Below are 27,486 nucleotides of genomic sequence, written 5' to 3'. Positions count from 1 at the left end.
CATAGTTAGAGACCAATGTGTGTTTTCTGGCAGGAATTTGAGAGAGGGAATCTATTTTTTTAAAGCACACATATATTTATCATATTTATATATTATGTTTAAGAATTCAAGCTTCCTGACTGATTCCTATTTTATGCTCTAAAATGGATTGGGCAATAAGATAGGAACTTATTCTTGGTCCCCCTGCAAATTTTATAACCAAATAAGGATTGTTATCTGGATGAATTACTCCACACTAGTTCTGATATGATTGTATCAACATGTGTTGCAGTCAATGTATGCAATTTAATAATCCAGTTTCCTTATTCAACAGCTACAACTGATCTGTTTAGATTAATGTCAAAGTTATGGTTCATATAGCATGCTAAGCTAAAATATTGTTTGTCTTTGAATTAGCATGCTGCATAAATGAGCTATTGAGTTTGTAAACTCTGATTTACCATATTTCCATCTTTTAAAGTATTATAGCAGGTTAACTTTTGTAGAAATAGCAAAATTGCAAAGTTAATACGAAGCATCTTGTTAACACTACCAAATATTCAAACATCTGACAGTATTTGCATAGTGGTACTCAAAATAGCTTTGCTGAAATGAAATAACGAAGTAAGGCTTACTCAAGCTTAGTGAAGCTGTAACAACTAGGATACAATAGTAGAATACTTAATGCACCTAGAAGATTTGGAAACAAGTTTCTTGATTAACATTCACACAGCCAGGAGGAATGGATTCAAGGAATCAACATGCGAGGCGGCCAGTACCTTCACTGCCAAACACACAGACAACAGGTAGGACCAACCTGAACCCGATAGGACTGGAAGGGAAAGCTAGGGGTGGTGCATTCCTACCACAAGTAGGATGCCAGATCAGCTGCATCTTGTATATGTGGTAAGACTGGTGAAATCTGATGAGGACTATTCACACTAGAATGCATATCAAAATAAAAGGTCCTGTCGTGCGCCAGAATAGCTTCTTGTGACATTACAAAAATGGAAATATATTCTAAATTGTGACGATCCCTTATCATGCTTTGACAGATAAATGTTTCCTAGTCCCTTTTTAATAATGGATAAACCTATTGAGGACCATGAAACAGGATATACAATTTTGCAGAAAACAAACTACTTAAAAGTTTCTTGTTTCCAGCCATCTTGAATTATTATGCAATAAAATTGCAAAATGTTGTCACATGCTGTATGAATTGATTGAACTTCAGACTGCTAGTCTGTGTAGCTTGTTAAGCAACTTATTTATTAATTACCGTAGATTTTTATCCTGCCTATTAATTATAAGTAACTTAAAGGCAACATGTTTAATACTGCTTCTGCCTCTTATTTTGCCCACAACAACTCTCTGAGATGGGTTGGATAGAGAGAGATTGACCCAAAGTCCCCTAGCCACCTTTCATGCTGAAGGCAGAACTCGAAACTCACAATCTCTAATTTCTAGACAGCATCTTTACCAATACACCAAACCAACACTTGTATGTAAACCCAACCTATATACAGTATTTCTTTATCATTTTCTATCCTTTAAGATTCATAAAAAAGTTGCTCAGTGTCTTTTCTAATAGAGGTCCATCCTGGTTTCAGGAAGCAAAATACCTATCTAATTTTATCGGAGATTATTTGTTTGTTTGTTTATTATTTCAGTTTCTAGGCCGCGCTTCTCTGGAGACTCATGGTGGCTTACAACATAAAATAGATACAAATAAAACAAAGTAAAAAAATATTACTTTTCTTTCTTAAAAGGACAGTTGTGCTAGCGTTACATGAGTATTGGTGTGGCATGTCACTAGATCTAATTCTGAAAATAAAAGCATGTATGCTTGTTTCAGTTTGCCTCAGATAACTTTGTCACACCTGATGGGTATTATTGATATTGTCGAAGCGTGGAACTCATTACCGGACTCCATAGTGTCATCCCCAAACCCCCAACACTTTACCCTTAGATTATCTACGGTTGACCTATCCAGATTCCTAAGAAGTCAGTAAGGGGCAAATACAAGTGCACTAGAGTGCCTTCCGTCCCTGTCCTATTGCTCTCCTATATCTCCTATATCTTTCTTCTATTCCTATATCTCGTCTTCTATTATTTCATTGATATGTTCTATTACTATATCTTCTTTTCTATTATTTCTTAGATATTTTTTACTATGAGTATCTCCTCTATAACCTTCATCATGTATTTTACTACAGTGGAACCCCGACATAAGAGCTGCTCTACTTAAGAGCAACTCGAGATAAGAGCTGGGAGGGGAGAGATATTTTTGTTCTACTTACAAGCCCAAATTCGAGATACAAGCGCCAAGGAGCTGTCTCCTGAAGCCAAACGCTAACTTCCGCGTTCGGCTTCAGGAGACAGCTGCGAAGCGGCGCGCGTGTTTTAAAAGGTTGCAGCCGGCCTGGGGGGCTCGGGGGGGTGCTTGCAGCTTTCTTTCTTGCTCTTTTTCTTTCTCTCTTTTACCTTCCCTTCCTCTATTTCTTCTTTTCTTTCTCCTTCCCACCTTCTTCCCTCCCTCCCTCCCTTCACTCATTCCTCTCTTACTCTCCCCTTTCATAAGTTTCCTTGCTTCCTTCCTCTGTTCCTCTCCCTTCCCTCTTTCCTTCCTTCCTTCCCACCCTCCGTCCATTCATTCACCCATTCCTCTCTTGATCGCTTAAAGCCGGTCCCTGGTGCAAAAAGGGTTGGGGACCTCTGTCCTACAGGATTGGGTGGCAGAGAAGTTGAACGTATGTAAATTTAAAAGTTTAAGAAAGTTTACAAGTTAAGTGAAAGAAACTTCATTATTCATTTATATGTACATGTACATTTCTTCATTAAAAACATGTCTTTCTGCATAATTTAGACTAACTTTGTGAGTTTTTTGAGGGCTGGAACCAATTAAAATTATTTACATTAATTCCTATGGGGAAAAGTCGTTCGAGATAAGAGCTGCTCGACTTAAGAGCCCAGGTCCGGAACGAATTAAACTCGTATCTCGAGGTACCACTGTATGTGTATATTGATATATACCCACTAAAACCCTCATTGTGTATTGGACTAAATAAATAAATAAATAAAACATGATTTCCCACCGTTTCCCACTATCAGGTAGGTGGCTGGGATTTCAGGATTGTACAGTCGCGATCTCAGTAGCAGTTACAACATTGACAGGTTTTTCCTAAGTATTTGCTCTGTTGCTTGGAAAACCACAATATTACACAAGAAATGGCACTCCAGGGCCATAAAAAGGCATCCTGCCCCATGACTGCTTAACTTCACTCTTTCATCCCTTAACCCAAGGACGCTCAGCGTTAAAAGCTCATTAATCCTCCTTTGCAAAGAGGAAGGACACGGTTTACCATTGGAAGCAACGCTTGAGCTGCATAAGGGGAATGCCAGACGTACTGTAGAACTAAGCAAAATATTTATGAAATTTCCAAGTTGTGGTTTTCTTTCTTGTCTGAGGATGAAGTAGTTTATCTTCTTTCTTCTCCAAAGAAATTATTATTTTCTTTCACTCGCTAAGGCATTTCTATTTCAGGTAAGTGATCAGGTTATTAGCTCTTGCTTGTAATCACTAAAATTCGTAGCTTCTCCTTTCATGTAAGATGAATACCAGCCAGATTGTGTCAATATGTATTTGAAACATGACCATAGTCTGTGACAGATCCTATGGATATATCTTTAGATGTAACTACACCAGTGCATCTTCCAGGAGTAGAACTTCTAAGAGAATAAGGATTGTAATGCATTGACGCAGAAGCTATATTGCCACCCCACCCAAATTTTACAAATGGTCAACTATCTCAAAGTTACTTACTAAGCTTTGCAAAGAGAAAATACTGAAGATCTATATTGCCACCCCACCCAAATTTTACAAATGGTCAGCTATCTCAAAGTTACTTACTAAGCTTTGCAAAGAGAAAATACTGAGGATCTAAGGAATTTGCCATTTTTATTTTCTATTTTCCTGGTAATTACTGAGATTTTGCTTACATCGTTTATTGTTTTTGTCTCTTATTTATGAATCTGAGTTTTTTAGATTGTACTGTGGATGTTTTAACTATATGACCTACTCTATGCCAGCCACAAAGAGTCTTTCTAAATTATGATGGGGAAATATGTGAAATAAATAACGGCTTATTTACAAATAGATGGGCACAAAGAAGAGGCAGGACTGTAAGTCCTTGTCCAAAGCAAAGCAGATCTACAGTCTGCCTCAAATCCTACACTAGCATTTTAGGAGGGAAATTCAAGTGAACAAAAGCCAAGCCAAGTGAACAGCAACAGCACCCCACAATCCATACTCCAATGGAGCATGGCTGGTTTGTCCATTGATGGCATTCAATTTTGTGCATTCCCACTACAGATGGAGTGTCTGCCATTATAGAGTTCTGAGAGTTAACAGTATCATTTAAAAAGAAAGAAATGAGCTGTACCATGCAGAATGCTGGAATGGTCAGCCACCATGAAATGTTTTTTCTAATTATAAAGATAAATATCATAAACTTTATTGAGAAATAGAATTGAGAGACAGAAAATTCTGATGGTTTTTGAGAATTTCAAAATTTGAGTATTTGAAATGTTTTTATCAAAGGAAAATATTTGTTTTGTTGTTTGTTTTTCTTTTAATACAGGTACCTTAAATTAATATACCGGTACCTGGAAAAAAAATGTTGGTAGTTGTTGCATTCATGTTCCATTCATTGCTGGACAGATTTGCAATCTTTTTTTTTAAAAAAAATGGTGCATATTGTGGGGACAAACACATTACAGTATTACAATATTCCTTTGACCTTTTTAAACAGAAAGAAAATAAGTTTAGGAGAAAAAACATATCTGGTCCCTTTGAGTTTAATTCTGGCACAGTTGGAAAGAACAAATTTGGGTAAGGGTATTGCAGTATAATACAGTGCTCAAAAAAATAAAGGGAACACTTAAACAACACAATATAACTCCAAGTAAATCAAACTTCTGTGAATGAAAGGGGCGTACATAAGTGCACCAGAGTGCCTACTGTCCCCTGTCCTATAGTCTATCCTATATCTCCTATATCTTCTCTTCTATCTCTTCTATCCATTATATCTCTTCCATCTCTTGTATCTCTTTTATCTCTTATATTTTCTGCTATTCGCTCATTATATTTTACTCCTATATTTATCTTCTATACTCTCTTTGATATATTCTACTCGTATATATCCTCTATTATTATTGTGTATGATTGTGTATTGGACAAAACAAATAAATAAAAATCAATCAATCAATCAAACTGTCCACGTAGGAAGCAACACTGACTGACCATCAATTTCACCTGCTGTTGTGCACATTCAACTTTGTAAAGAACAAAGTATTCAATGCGAATATTTCATTCATTCAGACCTAGGATGTGTTCTTTGAGCGTTGCCTTTATGTTTTTGAGCAGTACATAAATCCAGATATATGTCCCCTAATAAATAACATTATTTTCTGGGTTTACCTTACACTGGAACAGAACTCCCTCCCATCCCCAAGCCCTATGTGCCAAATTGGTGCCTTTCTGGTATGCCCATACTTCCAAACAAATATGGTGAAAGACAGCGTCAGGTGCGCATACCAGTCCGCTATGCACACATCCTTCTGATTCAGGCCTTTCCCCACGTGTGCCTGTGCGCACATCCCTCATGCAATTTTGCTTCCACGCGTGCACAGGAAGCAAAAATGCACCAAAATCTTTTGAGGGGACACTTTTTGAAAAAGAACCTTTGGGACAACCATGACCCGATGACTGACATATGTCAGATAGTGGTTTTCTATAAAGCTTCAGATTTTCCTTGTAAGGAGATGAAATAGATGGCAAGATGTTTTTAATGTTTGATAGCCATGACCTGACTTGTTCAGTATTGCTGACAGCACAAGAATCAATGCAATAACAAACAGTAGTAGTGGTAGTGAGTCTCCCTGAAAGGTTCTTCTCTTGATATTAACCTTTCCCATCATCATTGACCAGCAACTGTGTCTTTGATTGTGCCGTTGATCATTGCACAGAGTTTCTGATGTTTCTACTGATACCTGGTATTTCTAGATACTCAACTATCTAATCATGTGGCCAGGAGTTGAATGCCTTATTATAATTAATCCAGGCTACATTCAAGCTGGTCATTTTTCTCTTGCTGTTTTCCAAAATCATTTTGTGCGTTAGGAGATGATGTTTTGTTCTTTGGCTGTTTGGGCAGTTTCCTTTCTGCTTAGGCACAAAGTACAAAGAACACAAAGCTCTATCCAACTCCGTTGTTGCATCCTCACACCCTCATACCTTCAACCTTAAAATGTCTACCATGGACCTCACCCCATCCCTAAGAGGTCGGTAAAGGGTGTGTGTGTGCATAAATGCACCATTTTGCCTACCGTCCCTGTCTTATTGTCCCCTTTTATTTGTATTCATTTCCTTCGTTCATATCCATGTTCATATTTATACCTGCTATCTTGTACATGCCTGACAAACTTAATTAATTAATTAATTGGATTAATTAATTAGATGCTGTTGGATTGCATCAGATACAACATCAGTTAGCAATTTGAAAATTATTAGTAAGCAGGTTAATTGACCTTTTGCTGGATTTTTCATTATCAGGTTTTGCCAGATGTTAACCAATCTTCAGTTTAACCTTCTTGCAGTATGCTGATAAATTGCTCATGCAGTGAGAGGGTGGAGGATAATCAGATGTCAGAACCAAAAATCGTGCAGTTCATCTTCACCTGAGGCTGACCAATATTTCATCTTCCTTGCACTTTTCTTTATCATTTCTGTCTTGTTCACCTCTTTTAGCCAAGCTGTATACTTGTATTTCTTTGGGTTTATTTATTTATTTATTGGATTTGTATGCCGCCCCTCTCCGGAGACTCAGGGCGGCTAACAGCGACAATAAACAGTGCACAATAGTAATTTGATATTAGAAATGATTTAAAAACCATTAATATAAAAACCAAACATACATACATACATACCATGCATAGAATTGAAAAGGCCTAGGGGGAAAGAGGATCTCAATTCCCCCATGCCTGGCGGCAGAGGTGGGTTTTAAGTTGTTTACGAAAGGCAAGGAGGGTGGGGGCAGTTCTAATCTCTGGGGGGAGTTGGTTCCAGAGGGCCGGGGCCACCACAGAGAAGGCTCTTCCCCTGGGTCCCGCCAGGCGACATTGCTTAGTTGACGGGACCCGGAGAAGACCCACTCTGTGGGACCTAACTGGTCGCTGGGATTTGTGCAGCAGAAGGCGGTCCCTGAGGTAACCTGGTCCGGTGCCATGAAGGGCTTTATAGGTCATAACCTGTTGGGTTGTCCAACAGCTGCAGCCAGAACTACACAGTTTCTTCTTTGTTTGGTGCTAACTAGTTCATTGGACTCTCTCAATTGATGGACCAGTAGAAACATTACTAATCTGACTGAAGCTGAGATTCTGCCTACAGTGTACAATTCAAGTTTCATATCTGCTAATCTCTTTGGTTTATATTATTTGATTTCCAGTTATTATTAGCTATTTTATTAGTTATTGTTCGCTGCTTTATTATTCTCAGTGCTTCCTTGATCTTTCCAGCTGATATTTCTTGATTAGGCATTCTTTGGCCTTCAAGTTCTTCCTCTTCCTTTCATTTGTTCTGGCTTGCTTGCATCTGATCTTAGCATGCTGATCTTATTTTCTAAACTGATCTCCATTCTGGTAGTGCACTGTTAGGCTTTTTTTTTTTCTTGTTAGTTGATTTTTCATTCAAAATCAGTCTAAGGTATTCAGTTATAGCTGCAGCTGTGCTTCATTGATTTGTTACTTGCAGGAAGCCAGTGTCTTTATCTGATATAACAGTATTGGTATTATTAGTATTGTACTAGCTGCTTCTTTGGAGCAAGCTCCAATGCAAGCAATCTTATTCTGAATTTTTCTATTGTTTGAGATGCTCAGTTATTCTTTGTTTCAGTTCCTCTTGTTTTTTATTTAGAGGACTTTGTTGTTTCTGAGGAGGCAAGGGGTGTCATGTTTGGCAATGAAAATAGCTTCCTCTACCACCAAGAGCCCATTTCCTTCTAAAGCCTGAGCTATTTCTGGCCAATCTTTAATTTATTTGCCCTGGTAGATCTCTGCTATTCTCTGCAATTTTGGTTCTGTGAATCCTTTATTTCATAGTATAAAGATCATTGATCTACTAGCTTCTGTTCTATTCTTTCTGATTTCTTACTTTTAATTCTGGATTTTATTCTTTTCAGATATCATCTTCTTGTTGACACTGATTTCTAATAACAGATAATAATTATTTTTTGTTCAATCTTTGTACACTTGCAATAGGTAATATGCTGTTTGAGCCAGGAGGCTCTCCCAGAGTATTAACTCAGCACAACGAGATATCACAGATTACTTTATTACAGCCATTCACACAATAATGGTTATGATGCAATTCTTCAGCAATGTAATCTTTCCCATTGTACAGGAAAAAAGAGATTGAATCATCCCTGACTCCTCCCTTATGCTATTCTACATGTTGCTTTTACATGCTGGCTTGCTTAGTGAATAACAAAGAACCCACTAGAATGCTCTCTCCAATTACCCCTCATCCTGGATCAGAGCCAATAGGAATACACAGATGTGATCACATGTAAAACTACATTATCCAAAGTGCAATCTAACTACAATTCTCCTACTTAAACAAATATGTCTTAATACACGTGAACCATCTCTGTCTATGGTGACAGCACACTCCCCACCTGGAATTTGTAAAATTTCACTATTAACTAGCTAATAAACTGAAGTAAACAAAGATATAGGCTAAATAATGCAACTTAACTATATAAGATAAACAATACATAGCATAAGATAAACAATACATAGCATAACTATCCAATTAACTAAAGTAAACAAAGCATATAACGTAACAATGCAAACACTGAGGTAGATAAAAGTCATGCAAAGCTTGAGGTTCAGTCTTGAATCTCAATCTGACTTCTCAGCAAGACTAAATTGGTGACTGGTCTTGTATAAAACTTCTTGGTGAAAGTCTTTGAGCTGGACAGAGCTTGGCAAAACAAGTCCCATGTGCCCAGAGTTTTGAGATAGGAACAGGAACATGTTCCACAGGAAAAGGAGCTGGATCAGGTTCTACAGGAACAGGAACAAGCTCAGAAGGAACCAGAACAGGTTCAACAGGAATAAGAACTGGATCAGGAACAGAAACTGGACCAGGAGCTGGACCAGGAGAAGGAACTGGAGCAGGAGCTGGAGCAGGAGCAGGACCAAGAACTGGAGCAGGAGCTGGAACAGGATCTAGAACAGGAACTGGGACTTGGAAGTCACCCTCCCCGCTGTAGACTATGGTGTGTGAAGAAAAGCCTTGAGGCTGAGCACTTGCGTCAAAAACTACTCTTGTCTGGTGTTTGTCCTCTATTGACATGGCTAAGTCAATGTCTTCTTTGTGGTCTGTAACACTGTCACACCTAGGAGAGGGTTGTTTTTTGAAATCACGAGGTGTTCTTGGCATGGCTTCAAGTGGGGTGCTCTGCTCTTGTTGAGAATGGGGTTGCAGAGATATTCATCTGGTTTGGGACCTGCAGCCTATCAATACAGACTGTTCTGAAGATAGCCCATCCAAATACAGATCTAATGGTGATTGGTGCTTCTACCTGCCCTTTTGGGCCTTTGACCACTTCACAGGTATAGGAAAGTCCAGGGACATCCGCTCCCAACAAGAACAGGACTTTGGCTTTGGGGTCCAAGGGAGGAAAAAGGTTAACTATGTGCCTCAAGTGAAATATACTACTTACTACTTCTGGAGTCACGATCTGACTGCGATCACCTGGTATGTTGTCACATTCTAGCAATGGCAACAGTGCGAATTTTTCGCTCCCATCTAACGATTCTATGCAGAATCCAGCTCTGCCATCATGCTGTTCTACATGTTGCTTTTACATGCTGGCTTGTTTAGTGAATAACAAAGAACCTGCTGGAATGCTCTCTCCAATTACTCTTCATCCCAGGTCAGAGCCAATAGGAATACACAGACGTGGTCATATATAAAACTAAATTACCCAGTGTGCAATCTAACTACAATTCCCCTAATGCAATGTTTTAAAGAAGCATATCTTAATACAAGTTAACCATCTCTGTCTATGGTGACAGCACATGTAAACATGTTTTCCTTTCAGTTGTCCTGTAGCCTATTTGTCACCAGATGTTCAGAAACTCCAACACTTAATGTGCTCCTTGTTGATCCAGGTCATGACCAATCCAATATGGGTTTTTGTACATTTTGTCTCATATTGTATAGTTCTGAATAAATGCTGCTATGTGAATGGGATATATTCTCCAGTAAATCCACCTAAGCTCACATCTTAAATAAAAAGTTTTATGGTGACCAAGTGCATAATTATATGTGGAAAGATCATATGACTTCTGACAAAATATATTAGCTCAATATTTTAAACACAATCATACATGAGCACACAGTCACACAGATATTAGATAGATAGATAGATAGATAGATAGATAGATAGATAGATAGATAGATAGATAGATAGATAGATAGATCATACTGGTTGTGTTGTCATGACACATACCTGTTGTGTCCCTTAGAAATGACGCACATACCACTTTTGGCAAACAATCCTATTTACTACAAATAAATCGTCTTATTGGCTATGATAGAAAGTTCATACAAAACAGAAAGGTTGTTTTCTCAGTAAGTCAAAATGTTAATTTTTCTTCTTAAGAGCTGGTCTGTTATCAAACCCCCAAAGTAAACAGGCAATTAACTCCGCAGTTATCAAAACTCAGAGAAGTTGGACGACAGCCTGGTACTAATTATTTTCAAAGATCAATAATCCAGAGTTCAGAAAGCAGGAAAGTCAGAACATGGAAAAGCTAGCTATAATGAATCAACCATGTTGTCTCCAGCAACTGACTGTTCTTACACCTTAAATAGCCTCAGGGCATGGCCAATTAGCCTGCAGCTCTACTCACGAGGAGATTTCCTCCTACAGAGCCAGTCATGCCTGCTAGCTGCCTTGCATGCCCTAGCATCAACCAGAGGCTCCTTTTCTTCTCCTGAGTCGCTCAGATCAAGCTGGTTGGCTTTCAGCTCCTGGCACTGAGCCCTCCTCACTATTGGACTCAGGTGCCAAGTGCACGGGATGAATTGGCCATCTCCTGGTTCTCTGGATCCATGACCAGTTGTGCGGGACATGGGCAGCCCAAAACAATACCCCAGAGAATACCAAATACTAAATAGGACTTTTTTTCTTTATGTCAATAGGGATTTATATGTCTGCTGGATCATTTCCTGTTACCCCAGAAGGTGAGTTAATATGATTATTTTGACTTCTCTATTCTTGGAGAATATGCTTATTAGTTCAACTTTGTTTCCTCTTCTTCCTGATTAACAGTTCAATTTTAATCCATTCTCCACCCAAGCTACCATGACTTTGGAAAATGCGGTCCCTTCAAATTGTCTATAACTTTTATTATTTTATCAATGTATAAAATACAAATAAAAATAGGAAATTAAGGGAAGAAAAAAGGGTGAAAGAAAATATGAGGTACCAGGAAAGAAATGATGTTCGTCCATCGTGTTCGAAGAGGACCTTGACATCTAACAGGTTGTGTGATGTCCGCGATGTGTCCGCAGGTGGCTGGTAAGGCGTATACGGGCACGAAATATTCTGTCACATGTTGGGCAGACATGTGTAGGCAACATAGTCGCAGCATTTACAGCTCTGGCTTTGCAGAGTGCTCGCTTTTCTTGTGCTATGATTGTTCTTCTATCCTCAGATGTCTGGCAGCCTTGGTGGATCAGCATGTGTCATGTTGATCGATCTTGTGCCAGAGTTTCCCAGGAGGTGGTGGCAATATCGAGGGACTTGAAGGAGGCTTTCAACCAGGGAAGAAATAAAAAGGCGTTGACTTCCAACTCTTTTTAGTACAGTACCTCAATCTCAACTTTTTACTTTTACATAATAGTGTATAAGTAGCCATTTCTAAAACAGCAAATCTATCTAATCAGCAAAACCAAAGTCAAAGTTTCGTTTTCTTTCATCACAAGCACAAAATCCAAGTGATATTCAAATAAAAGACATAAATATGTTCTCCTCTTTCAACAGATCAATTTGTACTTAATAAACTATCACCATTTATAATAACAAAATTCAATGTCATCAGATAGAGAAAATATTTTTTCATCAATTTTAAAATATTAATATTTTATTTTAAAACTTTTAAAAAAGTAAAATATTCTAACACATCTTTTTAAACTTCCTCTTAGCAAACATACTTTAAAATTCACTTTCAGACCAATAAAATTCCAACTAACTCCAATTAATTTATTAAATTTAGATCACTCCCTCCAAGTTACCCTCACAGAATAACTTTTCTTCTTCTTGTATACATCTTTTTTAAAGATGTAGTTTTTTAATTTAAGTGTACATCTTTTTCTTTAACTTTCTTTTAAAATAGATCTTTTCAAAGACACTTTCAAATGTATTTTACAAGTTTAGGATTTTTTTAAGCATTATATATAAAGGAAAAATACATTTTCAAACTTTAGATTAAGACTTTCTTTAAATTACAAATATCAAAGTGATGAAAATCCATCCTAATTCCAATTGACTCATTAAGTTTAGTGCAGTCCCTTCTAATTGACATGTCATCAATATCTGGCTTCAGCAACTCATTTCCTCATTCCAGTAGCAACTTTGACTGTCACACAACTTCCAATGTTTAAGTTGCCACATCTCTCCACTGTCAATTGTGTCTTTTAGCAATTTTTAAAGACAGGTTTGGAGCTGTTTTGAAATATTGTTAAACTCAAAATTAAAAGTAGCCTGGAAAAAAGCTACTGTTTAGCGCATTGAAATTGGGTCAACTTGCCACAGCCAAATTGCCACAAAACAACTTACCGTAGGACAATTCAACTATTCAATTTATTTATTTAAAATAGTTAAAAATTATTTTAATTTTTGCATTCATATCTCATTTTGTTCCTTCTTCTTTGGCATCCTTTCTTTAATGAGCTCTGTTTCACTATTTCTCCAATCTTAGTGTAACTCTTGTCCTGCACTGAGTTGTCCCGTGATGAGTTGGCCATGGTGAATCGTCCTTTGGCGATCTAGCTGCAACTAGTTGGCAATTGTGCATAGGTCATTGATGGTGACCCTATGGCATGGGTAGCACACAACGCCATATCGGTTGGCACATGAGCTGCTGCCCTAGCTCAGTTCCAACATGCATGTGTGTGCCAGCCAGCTTATTTTCCCCACACACAGACGCTCGGGGGGGGGGTATTTTTGACTTTCAGAAACCCTCCAGGGGGTGTGGAGCAGGTTTTTACCCTCCCCTGGCTTCAGGGAAGCCTTTGGAGCCTGGAGAAGGTGAAACACGAGCCTATTGGGCCCATCAGAAGTTGGGAAATAGGCTGTTTCCGGCTTCCAGAGACCCTCCGGGGGGCATTGCCCTCCCCATTGAATTATGGGTGTGGGCAATCGCGCATGTGTGATAGTGCACGCCCACACTCTTTCGGCACACGAGGAAAAAGTTTGCCATCACTAGCATAGGTTGTGATGAGTTGCCATAGACCCTACTGGAATTCCTTCTGCTTGATTACACTATCCTTCTGCCTTTCTGCTGTTTGGGGGTTACTTTTGACATGAGCTTAGTGCTCTTTCAGCGGACAGTTAAATCTGTATTTAAAAGCTTCTTTGTCAGATGTGAGCAGCCAGAGCCACTAAAATAGCTATTATTGTTATTGTTTTCTACCTATGTCACAAGAATCTCCCCAGACTGCTTGCAGTCCCCTGGGAAAAACCTGATAATAGATCTTGCAGAAGATCAAGCTCATGCCACTTACAGGTGTGCAATGAATCCAAGCCTAGCGTCCAACTGACCCCTCCTTTTAGCCTAGCGGGAAGTTTCCAACAACTTTGTCCAGTCCTGGCAGTCAGGTAATCAGCTGTTAAACAGACAAAGGGCACAAGAGAAGTAGGAGATGAATAAATTCTTTAGGTTCCAGGTCTTTGATCCATGAGTTTATAGTTCTGGCAAGTAACTCCCTTCTGCTTTATTTGATTCCTTGTTCAGTGCTGGTATCTAAGACTACCAAGATTGGGCAAGGGGGCAAGAGAAGATTCAGAGATCCAGTTCTTTATTCAGGAGGACTCCGGCTCTATGAATTGACCCATGAGATTGGAGACCTGGTGAACAAGGTTTGAAAGAACCAGACTCCTGTGCTACCCAACATAGAATGGCTCTGGAGAGTTGTGTCTACCAGCAGGCTTAATGAAATCTAGTCGATAATTTGTAAAGCAAAATATATCTAGAAGAGCTGAAACACTATTTGAATGGAAAGATATATACAAATTAAAGCTAACTCTGAAATAGGATGGGATAAAGCTATGAGAATGTGCCCTTTAAAAACAGCAGGATATCTTTATGCCATGATTAGAAGGACATGAACCTCAGCAAAAAAACAGCTTTTAGCTTGGCAGGATTTTTTTTAAATTTCTTTTTTCTATTCAAAGGGAATGAAGAATAGATGGCAGAAGTATTAGATCTCATACTGAGAAAGAACTTGGAATGGCGGCTATATATATAAGCACTATCTCTTGCTCTCTTTGTTATTTAGAAATGACTTGGATTAGTGTGTGATGAAGAAAGTAGCAACTTCTCAGGCCAGGTTTCCAACATTTGCTGACCCCCAACTGATAGTGTAGCAGACATATAAACGAGGCCTAGTTAATTACTCTGCCGGAAATTTATGAGGATCACTGCTGATCAAATCTCAAGGTGTTGGCAGACCCCAAAACCCAAGAGAGACACTCAAGAGTTTCTTGTAAGCAGTTTCCTTTATTATTCCTCATCTACAGATAGAAATCTTGCCAAACTAAAGAACTACTTGCTCACAAAAATATAACTTTGAGAACTTCTAGGGACAAGCTGTCTTGACCCTCTTTCTCCAGAACAAGCTATCTAAACTTCACTGTCTCTTGGTCTTCTGGAATGCTCCATCCCTCCTGGAAATCCAAATTACATTCCACCCCCACCTACCATTTTTCTTCCAAAGTAGCCTAAAATAGCTATATGTGACCCCCCCCCCCCTGGCCCCAATACAGCAGTGGAGGCATCTTACATTTACTTTGCATTAAATATGGAAATATTGTAGTGCTGCTAGCAAACTGTACTCTTTCTTCTCCAAATCCAAAATTCAGTGATAAAGCTTCATCCAACTACCCTGTATTGGTGTTTGCACAACTATTTGATTTATATCTTCAATTACAGATATTTACTGTAGCATTTATATTCATGGATCATAACTTAAAGATAATGTAACCAAGAATAAAACTTTGTAGGAGACAGAAGACTGAATCACAAAACTGCATACAGAATAATTATGTGGAGAAATGGGTGGAAAGTTGAAAATCAGAAAACATAAGATGATTCTAGGCTGCCAAGGTGGAAACAACATTGAGGAGACATAGCAGTTTGTATTCCCAAAATAGCGGTATTGCCAATGAGATGAAAATAACATGAAGCAATGAAGCAATATCTACCACTAATACATCTTTTCAACTAAATAAAATTAGATTGCTAATTTCAATAGCACTTGCTAATTAAAACAGGAAACGGAATTAAAGGTGATCCAGCTTTTGCTAATAGATTTACGATCAATGAAATCATATTGGATTGGGTGTGAAGTGCTTTGTACCTTACTTAGAAAACTTAATAGTTAATCAACTCTTTTTTCTGTTTAGATTCACCCAGTCATTTGGATGATGGTGATTATGATGATGGTAGTGCTGTAACAATATCTGTACCTGTAAAAGGAATGGAAAAGAAAGAAGGTATTGTCTCTTTAAGTGTAGCCAGTTATATTTGTTGAAGAAAGGAGGATTTTATTTAGTAAGCTTTTGAGGTGAAATACTTTATTGTAGAGCAGTAGTCCCCAACGTTTTTTTCACCAGGGACCAGTTTCAGCAAGACAATTTTTCTATGGCCCAGTTGGGGTGGAAAGGGGCGTGGTTGGGGGCGGGATTAAACATGGGGGTGCTGGTCCTCCCCGCCCCTGTTTCCCGCCATCGTCCTGTGGCCGGCAGAACCTGCCTCCCAAGCCCTCTTGCCCAGCGGGAGCTAAGCGCTGGAGAGAGGGGGTCAGGCTGGCCCTCCTGCCTCCCCCCAGCCAAAAACGCAAAAGCGCCCCGCGGCAACAGCCAAAAGAGGCTTGAGCCTCTCGGTCCTTCCCGCCCCTCTGTCCCATCCATCGTCCTGTGGCCGGAAGAACCTGCCTCCCGAGGCCTCTTGCCCGGCGGGAGGCGAAGCGCTGGAGGGAGGGGGTGGCGGCATGAGAGCCGGCAGCTGCTGACTCCACGGACCGGTGCAACATGCCCCGCGGCCCGGTACTGGTCCGCGGCCCGGTGGTTGGGGACCCCTGCTGTAGAGCCCTGGTTCCCAACGTGGAGCACACACACCACAGGGGGGCAATTTGATTTTTGAGGAGGGCAAATGGAACCTTGTTTAAACCAAATTAATGGCCTTTTAGGCTTCCTCTATGTGAGTAGTTCACTTTTTGAATAGTAAGAACTATATGTCATGGGGTGGAGCATCAGGATTCCAGAGATACGTAGTGGGGCATGGGCAAAAAAAGGTTGGAAACCACTGCTGTAGAGTTTTCAGAATGATTTAGATATACCTAAATAGCTACTGATAACAATTACTTTTAGAGCTCTATAACACTTCTGATTTGAAGAGAAAGGTAATTTGGAGGAATACTGAGGCTTGTAACAAATACAGTAATACCTCGTCTTACGAACCTAATTGGTTCCGGAAGTAGGTTCGTAAGGCGAAAAGTTCATAAGACGAAACATTGTTTCCCATAGAAAACAATGTAAAAGCGATTAATCCATGCAAAAAGAAAAAAAAATCGCAAAATGGCGCTCTGCTGGCCGCCGCCACCCGGCTGTCACCTTTTAAAACAGCCGGGGGGCTTCTCGGCGTTCACCCGAACCCAAACCCGAACTTTTCGGTCGGACGTCTTCGTGACGTCAAAGCTCCGCCCATGGAATTCCCTATTGGGATTCCCCACCTCTTTTCCAGCCTCCAGATCGGCTGAAAATGCCGCCCGGCTGTAACCTTCTGAAACAGCTGGGCGCTTCTCGACGGCCTCCGGAACCTGAAACCGAACTTCCAGGTTTGGTGTTCGGGAGAACGCCGAGAAGCCCCCTGGCTGTTTTAAAAGGTGACAGCTGGGCGGCAGCGCCCAGCGGAGCGCCATTTTGCAATCTGCGGTGGGTTCGTAAGCCGAAAAAAGTTCGTAAGAAGACCCAAAAAATTTCCGAACCCCGGGTTCGTATCACGAGGGGTTCGTATCACGAGGTACCATTGTACCATTTTTCAAAGGAGGAATTCTAATCCATGATACCATCTTACAGAATTTTCATCATTATTGAAAATCCGAAGGATTTCTTTCTCCTTTAACTACTAGCACCTGTATAAAAATCAGACAAATATTACTGTAGCTTCTATAGCTCTGCACTGCCTCTATCTAAGTTTAAATCTTCATGCCTTTCTGGAAAATCTATAGTCTTCTTTTGTAGAGTGTCTACGAATGTCTATTTTAGCTTTATCCCTTTATGAATCAGTTTCAAATGTAAAAGATTTAAAAAAATATTTTGCTTCTACTAAAGAAAGCCAACCTTTTATTTAGTTCAAGAAACATGTCCCATTTCAGGTTATGAACACAAGCTTGTCCATATAAATTTACATGTTTGTGCTCCATAAAATTAATTGGTGTAAAATGAAGTAAACCTTATCATTAATCTTCTCTTCCACAGATCCTCCCATCTGTAAACCTGCAAAAAAGAATAACCCCAGAAAGTTTCACATATCCATTCTTTATGTCCTAGTAGCCATAGGTTTTGTAACATGGATTATTTTATTTTTCTTGGCCCTGGAGAAATGTAAGTGATTCACGGAATCAATAGTATTGTTAGAATTCTAAGGATGAGAACTGAGAACTTGTTAACAGTGAAGAATTCCTTGAATAGTGAGCTACCATAAATGTACATTTATGCATTGACCTTTGGATCGCCTCAACAGGAACAGATATAAAATGTTTATACCCAGGCAGCCAGGTGGTCTCTTAACCAGGTTTGTTGCTGAAAAGTGCTGCTAGTGACTGATTCTTGACTTTAACCTACTCATTCCCCGGCTTTAACTCTGTCAACTGTTTTTAAAATACTTGATTAAAGATGTAGATTTTCAAAATGGTTCATTGGTTTTTCAATTGGAGGAAAAACAAATATACTGCTCGAAAATAAATAAAAAAGGGAACACATCCTAGATCTGAATGAATGAAATATTTTCATTGAATACTTTGTTCTGTACAAAGTTGAATTTGCACAACTTGTGGAATTGACTGTCAATCAGTGTTGCTTCCTAAGTGGACAGTTTGATTTCACAGAATTTTGATTTACTTGGAGTTATATTGTGTTAAGTGTTCCCTTTATTTTTTTGAGCCATGTACAGTACTTTTTTACTGGCAAATATGCTCTCTTCCCAGTCAGTAAGAAGTATTCCATCCATTCAAGTCACTTAATATCGGCCATTTCCCCCCCAGATTTCTCAGTCAGTTCATCATTTGGGAAGTTGCAGGTCCACTATTACATTTACGAATCCTCGGAAAGGTGCGGCATACAAATCTAATTAATAATAATAATAATAATAATAATAATAATAATAATAATGTTCTGTCGAGCTCTCTGGTAGAATCCTCTCAAAAATGCACAGATACAATTTCAGACACACGTTTGAAAATTCAAAACAATGTTTTTTATAATGAAAATTCACTTAAACCAAGCCCTCTTTTGGTATAGCAAAGAGCACTTGTCTCCAAACAAACTGGTAATTTGTACAAGTCCCTTATCAGTTCTGTGATACTTAGCTTGCAGCTGTGAGGCAATTCACAGTCCTTCTTTTTTCACAAAGTGAAACACACTTTGCCCTGGCTTACTTTCAAAACGGGGAAAAATCAGCACACAAAAGGTCAAAGTCAGTAAAGCAGTCACGAAACACGATCAGATAATCCTCCACAATGGCCAAACCCACAGGCTGCTCTTTATAGCAGCCTCACTAATTACCACAGCCCCACCCAACCACAGGTGGCCTCATTTTCTTTGATAATAATCTCTCAGTTGTTGTTGCCTATGCATCGCTCTCTGATGCGTGGCTGTATCATTAACTCCTGTTCCGAATCCAAGGAGAGAGATAATTGATCTCCTTCTGAGCTGTCTGCCACACTCTCCTCCTCCCTGTCACTCATGTCTTCTTGGTCAGAGGAGCCGTCATCAGCAGATTCCACCGGGGGGGGCAAAACAGGCCTGCAGCATGTGGATGTCTCCCCCACATCCACAGTCCTTGGGGCAGGAGCTGGGCCAGAGCTAACCACAACAAATAACATCCATTTTTTCTTGGTTAGTTATAGGATTGGTTTATCACTGACATCTCCTGCACAGTATAAAATATTTTTCTCATTACTAAAGTGATTATCTTTCTCCCACAATTTCCAATATTGTTCCCAATCAAGATGGCCTGCTCATTTTAACTGGATATCTGGATGTTTTCCTGGAAACTTGGGCGACCCTACAGGCTCTTCACACATACATACATGCTATATATGCCTGTATAATACTCAACATGTAGGTATAATACGTACACTCCCAATATTCTTTATTTCTGCCTTCAAGGAGAACACTTCTCCTTCCCTGAATATGAGGCAGCATAGTCGGAACTGAGGAGGGGAAAAGGTGTCAAATTTTAATATTAATTAAGCAGAGACTTATTTTATTTATTTATTTATTTAATTAGATTTGTGTGCCGCCCCTCTCCGAAGACTCGGGGCAGCTCATAACATAATAAAAAACAATATAACATTGCAACAAATCTAATATTTTAAAAAAAGATACAGTATTTAAAACTCCAGTAATTAAAAACCATGCGACACATACATACCAATACATAAAATATAAAAGCCTTGGGGAAGTGTTTCAGTTCCTCCATGCCTGGCGATATAGGTAGGTCTTGAGTAATTTGCGAAAGACAAGGAGGGTGGGGGCCGTTCTAATCTCCGGGGGGAGTTGATTCCAGAGGGCCGGGGCCACCAGAGAGAAGGCTCTTCCCCTGGGGCCCGCCAAACGACATTGTTTGGTCAACGGGACCCGGAGAAGGCCAACTCTGTGGGACCTTATTGGCCGCTGGGATTCGTGCAGTAGAAGGCGGCTCCGGAGGTCACCGCCTTCACTCTGCAGGCTATAAACAATTGTTGCTAGTCCTTAAAACATGGGTATACTAAGTCTCTTTATCTGGCTAGTGAAGAATTTATGTGATGACTAATAAGTAACAAGAAAATGTTTACTTATGGCACATTATATTAAATTATAACAATTCAGTTTGGGAATGATTATTAGAAGCAGGAAAAACATAAGGTATCTTTGGAAAAAAGTGAAATAAATAATGCAAAAGCCAGTCTATTTCTCAATTTAAAAAATCCAGTGCAAATAGTTTGGAGTAGAAATTGTGATAGTTAACAGATTTTATCTTCCTATATTGAAAAATTGATACTGATGTTAATTATAGCCTGGGGTAGAGAGATATCTGTTACACAGGAGAAAGATTATGCAAGAATTAGATACAGTTTTAAAGAACAGAGATGCCATGCTGACAAATAAGATTCATATTCTCAAGGCCTTGATTTTCCAGGTGAAATTATGGCTCTGAAAGCTGTACCGTTATAAAAACTAAACAAAGAAATGTAACTGCCTTTGAATTGTGGGGATGGAGAAAATTGCTGAGAACACTTTGTATCACAAAAATAACAAATCATTTAATATTAGATGAAGTAAAGTCAGAGTGCTCACTGAAAATTCTACAGCCTAATTTGGATGTGCACAGCTTAAATAATTAGAGTAGATCTCGAGGCTTAGGAAAATTAAACGCCATAGGAAAAAAACTAACAGAAGACAAGGAATTTTAAAATTATTACAGATTGACATAAAGATGAGCTTACAAAGACTCAATTATTCACAGAAAGTTCTGGTTAATGGATCACAAGGAATTAGAGAGATCTCAAAAATTGAACAATACAACATTACAACCAAAGGTTATAATATACCTATCAATACAATATAGAAGAAGTAAACTTTATGTAATGTAAATCTTTGTGGAATGCATTATCTGATGATAAAAATTTGGTGAGTTGCTGAAAGAGATTTAAAAGAAATTCTGAACAACAAATATTTTAATAGAACTTAATCAAGTTCAGTACTGACATTACTTTAATTTAAGTTCTTAAACAAATCTGTTGTATTTATTATAACTTTTATAAAATTTTGATTAAATCTCATTAGTATTAAATAAAATTGGGAGGTGCTTTAGTTTCAGATCCAAAATGGTATTTCAGTGCTTATAAGGCTATGAATGTGGCACCTGCCTGCAGATTTCAAAAGGGACTGTATTTTTCGTAGGATTGTGTGACTTAGGTTAACATCTGTAACAATAATTTTAATATTGTACAATTTCTAAACAAAGTAATCTATTTGATTACAATAAAAAACAAAAATGCCACATTTTGTCTCATTTTTTTCTTCAGACTCAGAAATTTCAAATAAGATAGAGAACTTAAATCTAAACTACTCAGAGAAGTTTGCAAAAAGTAAGTACAGTACTTTGCCTTTAAATATTTAAACTATGTGTCTTTAATTATCTTTCAAGTGGCACAAAAACAAACTAGATGGCACTTTTAATTGCTAATGGATATCATCTACTGCAGGCTCCAAACTGCTAAGGGCTATAGACACTCTTGGTCTATACTCAGTGAAGGGCTACCAAAATATTTACTACCACACTGTGGGTGTGGCTTATGCAGGATGCCCTGCATTTTCTTTCAATATCTTTCAGTGCCAATTGGGTGCTCTGGGGTGGAACTCCATTTTCTCTACCCCACTGCATCCCCCCCCTGGGCAGAAGCCCACCCCGTCTATACTCTATAAGCATATTCAACTTCTTTCTGCCATGGTTCTGAGATAGTTAGTTTGTTTGCATAATCCAACATAATCACTGATCTACTTTCATCTTCTAGTAGTAGATTTTTTTAAAAAGAAGGAAATACAGTGATACCTCATCTTACAAACCCCTCATCATACAAACTTTTCGAGATACAAACCTGGGGTTTAAGATTTTTTTGCCTCTTCTTCCAAACTATTTTCACCTTACAAACCCAAGCTGCCGCCACTGAGATGCCCCGCTTCTGGACTTCTGTTGCCAGTGAAGCACCCATTTTTGTGCTGCTGGGATTCCCCTGAGGCTCCCCTCCATGGTAAACCCCATCTCTGGACTTCCGTGTTTTTGCGATGCTGCAGGGGAATCCCAGCAGCACAAAAACGGGTGCTTCGCTGGCAACGGAAGTCTGGAGGTGGGGTTTTGAGGACTTCTGTGTTTTTGTGATACTGTAATTTCGCTGAGGCTCCCCTGGCTGGAAAACTCCATCTCCGGACTTCCGTTGCCAGCGAAGCACCCATTTTTGCACTGCTGGGATTCCCCTGCAGCATCTCAAAAACACGGAAGTCCGGAGGTGGGGTTTTCCATGGAGGGGAGCCTCAGGGGAATCCCAGCAGCACAAAATTGGGCGCTTCGGCTGCACCATTAATCGCTTCTCCATTGATTCCTATGAGAAACATTGTTTCGTCCTACAAACTTTTCACCTTACAAACCTCATCCCGGAATCAATTAAGTTCATAAGACGAGGTATCACTGTATGTTCTAAACTAGATTCTAAACTAAAATCTTGGATTTTGACATATCTACTTTACAGTATAATCTTTCCTATTTTGTTTGATCTTTAGATTAGTTCTTCTGGGTTCAATGACATTCTTTTAACATACCAATTTGAAATAATATAGTATTCTGAATTTGTAGATTTTTGGGATAAGTTGCCCCATGTTTTCCTACACCTTTGGTGACTTTATAGATCACTCCTGAGATCTTTGCAATTCTTGGGCTTGACTTCTCTTTTCTTCTTCACAAATTTTATTGTTTGTATCTAACATTAAGTTTATTTTGTTTTGTGATCTTTGGCAGTCTCTTTTCATGTGCATCTTTAACAACATCTTTGACTTCATTCCATACATATTTTGCTTTCATATTAATTAGGTTCAGGACTTCAAAGTGATTCCTGATGATCTCTTAGAAAATGATGGGAATATGCTTCAGATCACATAGGGGAAACTGATTGGCTTTGTTCTTTTACTTTAATTTGAATTGGAACTTACTCAAGAGCAGTTCATGATCTGTTCCCAGGAGTGTATAGCCACATATTTGTTGTTATAATTAAGCTATTTTGCTTTGTTTGTTTTTTTTAGTTTTCCATCTGGTGATATACATGTACATCAGCATCATTTCAGTCACAATAAAACTGTATTAGCATTGAAGAGCGCATTAGATTGGCAAACATGGATAAGTGGCTATGCACCAAAGACAAATTCCTTGTGTGCCCAATCACACTTGGCCAATAAAGAATTCTATTCTATTCTTATCCATGATGCAATATAATCATGGATGACAGTATCAACTTGGCATATATCACGGAGATCTGGCTGGATGCATATGGGAGCCACCCTCTCAGAAATGTGGCCCACTTTTCAAGCATGACATCAGCCAAGGGTAGAAATAGGGGTATGGCCACTGTCATGCAGGAGACCTTCCAGGTCTCTGTTTCATAGATAACTGGATTTGGCGCTCTGGGAAGCTGGGCCATAGAGATCAGATGGATTTGCTATTTGTATATTAAACTCTCTGCTACGGAGCAACCTCCCTATAAAACGTGCTTGATTCTAGTGGTGGAGTTTCCCAGGTGTATGTTGGGGGATTTCAATCTGCTTTTGGTTAGACCAGAGTTGGAGACAGCTCAGGAATTCTTGACCATATTATTGACCTGAGCAATAGATGACCTTTCTCATGATATTTTTGTCAGCATTTTGATTTGTCTTTTAGTGAGGAAAGACCTGGATTACATTAAAACAACACAACTGAAGCTTCAACAAAACTCAAATAACATGTTCACTGAAACTGAGGACATTTTAGGTAAGACAACTTTAAAAAAAGTTCCAGATCTGGATTTTTCTAAATGGGAAGTGGTTCATCCTGGTTGGAAAATGTGAATATCAGAAATAGCAAGGCAAGGAAAATGCATACAACAAACATATTTTCTGCCACAAAGTTCCCCTTGCTGGTTAACATTGTATTGGGAAAGTACCATCCAGGTTCTGTTCTGAACAGCTGAAATCTATTAAGTAAGCATTAATTTCAACTTACACTGTGAAGTTGTCTAGTAGGCTTTTAGGAATATGGAGAGCAGAGTTGATTAGCACTGCTCTTTTCATGCATTATTTGTAGGTCCTTGGGGTTCTTTCAGGCAGCTCAAGCTTCCACATGGGTGCTGTCCATTATGTATTTCAAAGCTGTATAAAGATGTATGTGTCTTAGTCTCCTTATCAAAATGCAACCAGAAAATGCAGGAAATTTGTATACAGTATTCAAAAACAGGAAAAAGCAGAAAAAACAGCTTCCGTAGACTACTATGGCAAGGATTTAGTGTGACCATCCCTTACATTTGAACAACAGCACTCATCTGACTCCCATAAACTTAAATGAAACCCTAAGTAGTGTTATTTCTAATCCCAGTACAGTACCTATCATACTATTTCATGCCAAAATGACTGCTGTGCAAAACGTTTTGTTACACCAGATTTGTGCAACATATGCTTGAGCATTACATACAGTACTGCAGTAGTGGGTTCCAAAACCTTTTACTAGGCTTGTGCGTGCGCTTGTGCGATCCCAGGTGGGTGGGTGCAGCTTCTCACTGCCGCCATTACCAGTTCTTAGAACTGGGCTGAACCGGGAGCAACCCACCACTTAGAGACAATTATATACGGGTGTAATTTATTGGAAGCTTGTTAATAAGACCAACTTTCAATTACTGTATATCATTCAAGTCAAATTATCAAAGATCACAGAATTTAACAGACATAAAAGCATACTTTTCTATCACCCAAGGCTCAAGGGAAATCAACAAATGGAATATTAAAGATGTGGTATTCAAGCCAGATAAAATAATCATGGACAGCAGTGGTGGGTTCGTACTGGTGTGCTAAGAAGCTCTGTTCCGGTGGCGGCTGCCAGATTGCTTAATTTGCACATAATCGCTCTGGTGGCAATCTGTTGGATGGCACCATCTTTTTTCCTGAAATTTTCAGCTCTTTTGCTTCCTGCGCATGTGCAGAAGCAAAATCTTGCGAGGGAACGCTCATGAGATTTTGGCAATTTTTTGCTTCTGCGCATGCATAGAAAGGAAAAATCACCAAAATTATGTGCATGCCAAAACTCTGTGCATGCCGGCATGGCCAAATGCACATGCAGTGCATCCTCTTTGCGGGTAAGTGCAACCCGCTGCTGATGGATGGTCGCTACAATTTATCTAAAATGACAAAACGGGCAGTGGACTAAGACTTTTGCACAGTACTGTATGTGATCTTTTAACTTAAACTGTTAATTTCATATGGCCTATATGGTCTCAGCAATTTCTAAATACTATTGCAGACTAATATGGTTCCTATCGTATTTGCTTGTAGAACCTGTCTGCAGCCAAGGAAACATCACAACTGTTCCTTCGTGTCCCTTCAGTTGGAAACGTCACAGGAAAGACTGTTATTACTTTTCAATTCAAAAGACAAACTGGACTAATGCCCTGTTGAATTGTATTAATCGTGAGGGATATCTGGTTAGCATTTCATCTGATGAGGAACAGGTAAGTCCTCCTATATAGCTGAATTTAGAAGTCACAGCCCCAAGCATTCCTATTGCACTGAGACCACATTGGCTTTTACTTTCCACACCCTTCTCTACTTCCTTCTTCAGGCCCTGGTGCATTTTCAGCATCTGTGATTCTGTAATGGAGGGGATTGTAGTGATATTCCAGCTTCACCTGTTGGCTGCACATCCTGTTGTTTTTCTCTTATATACTGTATTTCATATATCCTCTCTCATTAGGTCTTATTTATTTATTCATTCATTCATTCATTCATTCATTCATTCATTCATTCATTCATTCATTCATTGGATTTATATGCCGCCCCTCTCCGTGCACTCGGGGCAGCTAACAACAGTAATAAAACAGCATATAATAACAATCCAATACTAAAAACAGTTAAAAACCCATTATTATAAAAACCAAACATACATACACATATACCATGCACAAAATTGTAGAGGCCTAGGGGAAAGAGTATCTCAATTCCCCCATGCCTGGCGGCAGAGGTGGGTTTTAAGTAGCTTACGAAAGGCAAGGAGGGTGGGGGCAATTCTAATCTCTGGGGGGAGTTGGTTCCAGAGGGCCGGGGCCGCCACAGAGAAGGCTCTTCCCCTGGGTCCCTGGGATATATATTTCATATATCCTCGCTCATTAGGTCTGCTACTTTAGTAGCATTCCAACATTTCCAGGTTCTCTTGTCTCATCTGTGTATGGTTTGTTCCAGCAGCCCATTTATACAGATATAGATACTTCTGAATAGTGCTACTGGTATTTATTTGAAGGATATAATTAGAAATATTTCAATTCTTTTAAAAAAATAAAAAGACGGAATTTTCTCTTCAGCCAGAAATGCCTTTTCACTCTTACAAACAGTAATAAAGTCAATGAAAACGGGAAGATATTTTTGAATTTACATTATGGAACCATTTCTATGTCAGGCCTGGAAACCCTCTTGGGCATTGGATCTTCAGGCTTTTTCATTGTTTAGAAGAATTAAGCATTATATTGAATTATATTAAATACTCTTACAGGCAACTTTAAAGTGGCTCATTGTAAAACAACCCAGACACCTCAGTAGGTCTAGTTTTAGCAAGTGTTAATTGTGAGTAATATGATAGTATTGATTTTTGCCATATATACCACATGTATCCAGTCCATTTCCTGATCTGGTTCAAGTACTGACGTTAACTGTTAAAATGTTAAAATGTTCTGGGATTGTTTCATTTGCTATCTCCCACATATCTTTAATACAAACATCTATACAATATTTGCTATTCATTTTGAGAAGCATTCATTTATGCTCTTTCACAAAGACAGCATTCAAAGAGTTATGTTTGGTCCTTCTGTAATCATTTTAATAGAAACTGAGAAATCTTTTTCCCCTTAAAGTTCTTCATATTGCTGCCAACAGTTTTATACAGTGGTACCTATACTTAAGAATGCCTCTACTTAAGAACTTTTCTAGATAAGAATTGGGTGTTCAAGATTTTTTTTCTCTTCTTAAGAACCATTTTCTACTGAAGAACACGAGCCTGGAAAAATTTACCAGGAAATTTGAGAGCGGCATGACGGCCCGGCCAGTTTCCTGCCATTCCCTCTTTAATCCTGGCCATCTCGGGCTTTTCTGGGTTGCCAGAGGAGCC

The 27,486-nt window shown here is 39.0% G+C and overlaps 1 protein-coding gene and 1 long non-coding RNA gene across 3 annotated transcripts in view; one reads left to right on the top strand and one right to left on the bottom strand.

Moving 5' to 3' along the window:
• Positions 1-683: 683 nt before the first annotated feature.
• Positions 684-27,486, top strand: part of LOC139161001 (CD209 antigen-like protein C) — a 33,459-nt gene continuing 6,656 nt past the window's right edge. The window contains exons 1-7 of one of the 2 annotated variants that reach the window (XM_070739549.1): positions 684-785; positions 11,252-11,293; positions 15,738-15,827; positions 17,814-17,939; positions 21,626-21,688; positions 24,025-24,114; positions 25,665-25,840. In XM_070739549.1, coding sequence (XP_070595650.1) covers positions 722-785; positions 11,252-11,293; positions 15,738-15,827; positions 17,814-17,939; positions 21,626-21,688; positions 24,025-24,114; positions 25,665-25,840 — 651 coding nt within the window. In that variant the 5' untranslated portion in view covers positions 684-721. Of the gene's footprint in view, positions 786-3,276; positions 3,524-11,251; positions 11,294-15,737; positions 15,828-17,813; positions 17,940-21,625; positions 21,689-24,024; positions 24,115-25,664; positions 25,841-27,486 lie in introns of those variants that run through there. The other variant, XM_070739550.1, reaches the window with a different exon arrangement.
• Positions 11,271-27,486, bottom strand: part of LOC139161006 (uncharacterized) — a 34,874-nt gene continuing 18,658 nt past the window's right edge. The window contains exons 2-3 of the long non-coding RNA XR_011558054.1: positions 13,838-13,939; positions 11,271-11,865 (exon numbers count right to left, since the gene is read on the bottom strand). This is a non-coding gene — a long non-coding RNA (uncharacterized lncRNA). The remainder of the gene's footprint in view (positions 11,866-13,837; positions 13,940-27,486) is intronic.

The sequence above is a fragment of the Erythrolamprus reginae genome, chromosome 2, assembly GCF_031021105.1.
Source record: "Erythrolamprus reginae isolate rEryReg1 chromosome 2, rEryReg1.hap1, whole genome shotgun sequence".
Classification (NCBI taxonomy): domain Eukaryota; kingdom Metazoa; phylum Chordata; class Lepidosauria; order Squamata; family Dipsadidae; genus Erythrolamprus; species Erythrolamprus reginae.
The sequence above is the reverse complement of the archived record's forward strand: the minus strand, read 5'-3'. Positions and strand labels throughout refer to the sequence as shown.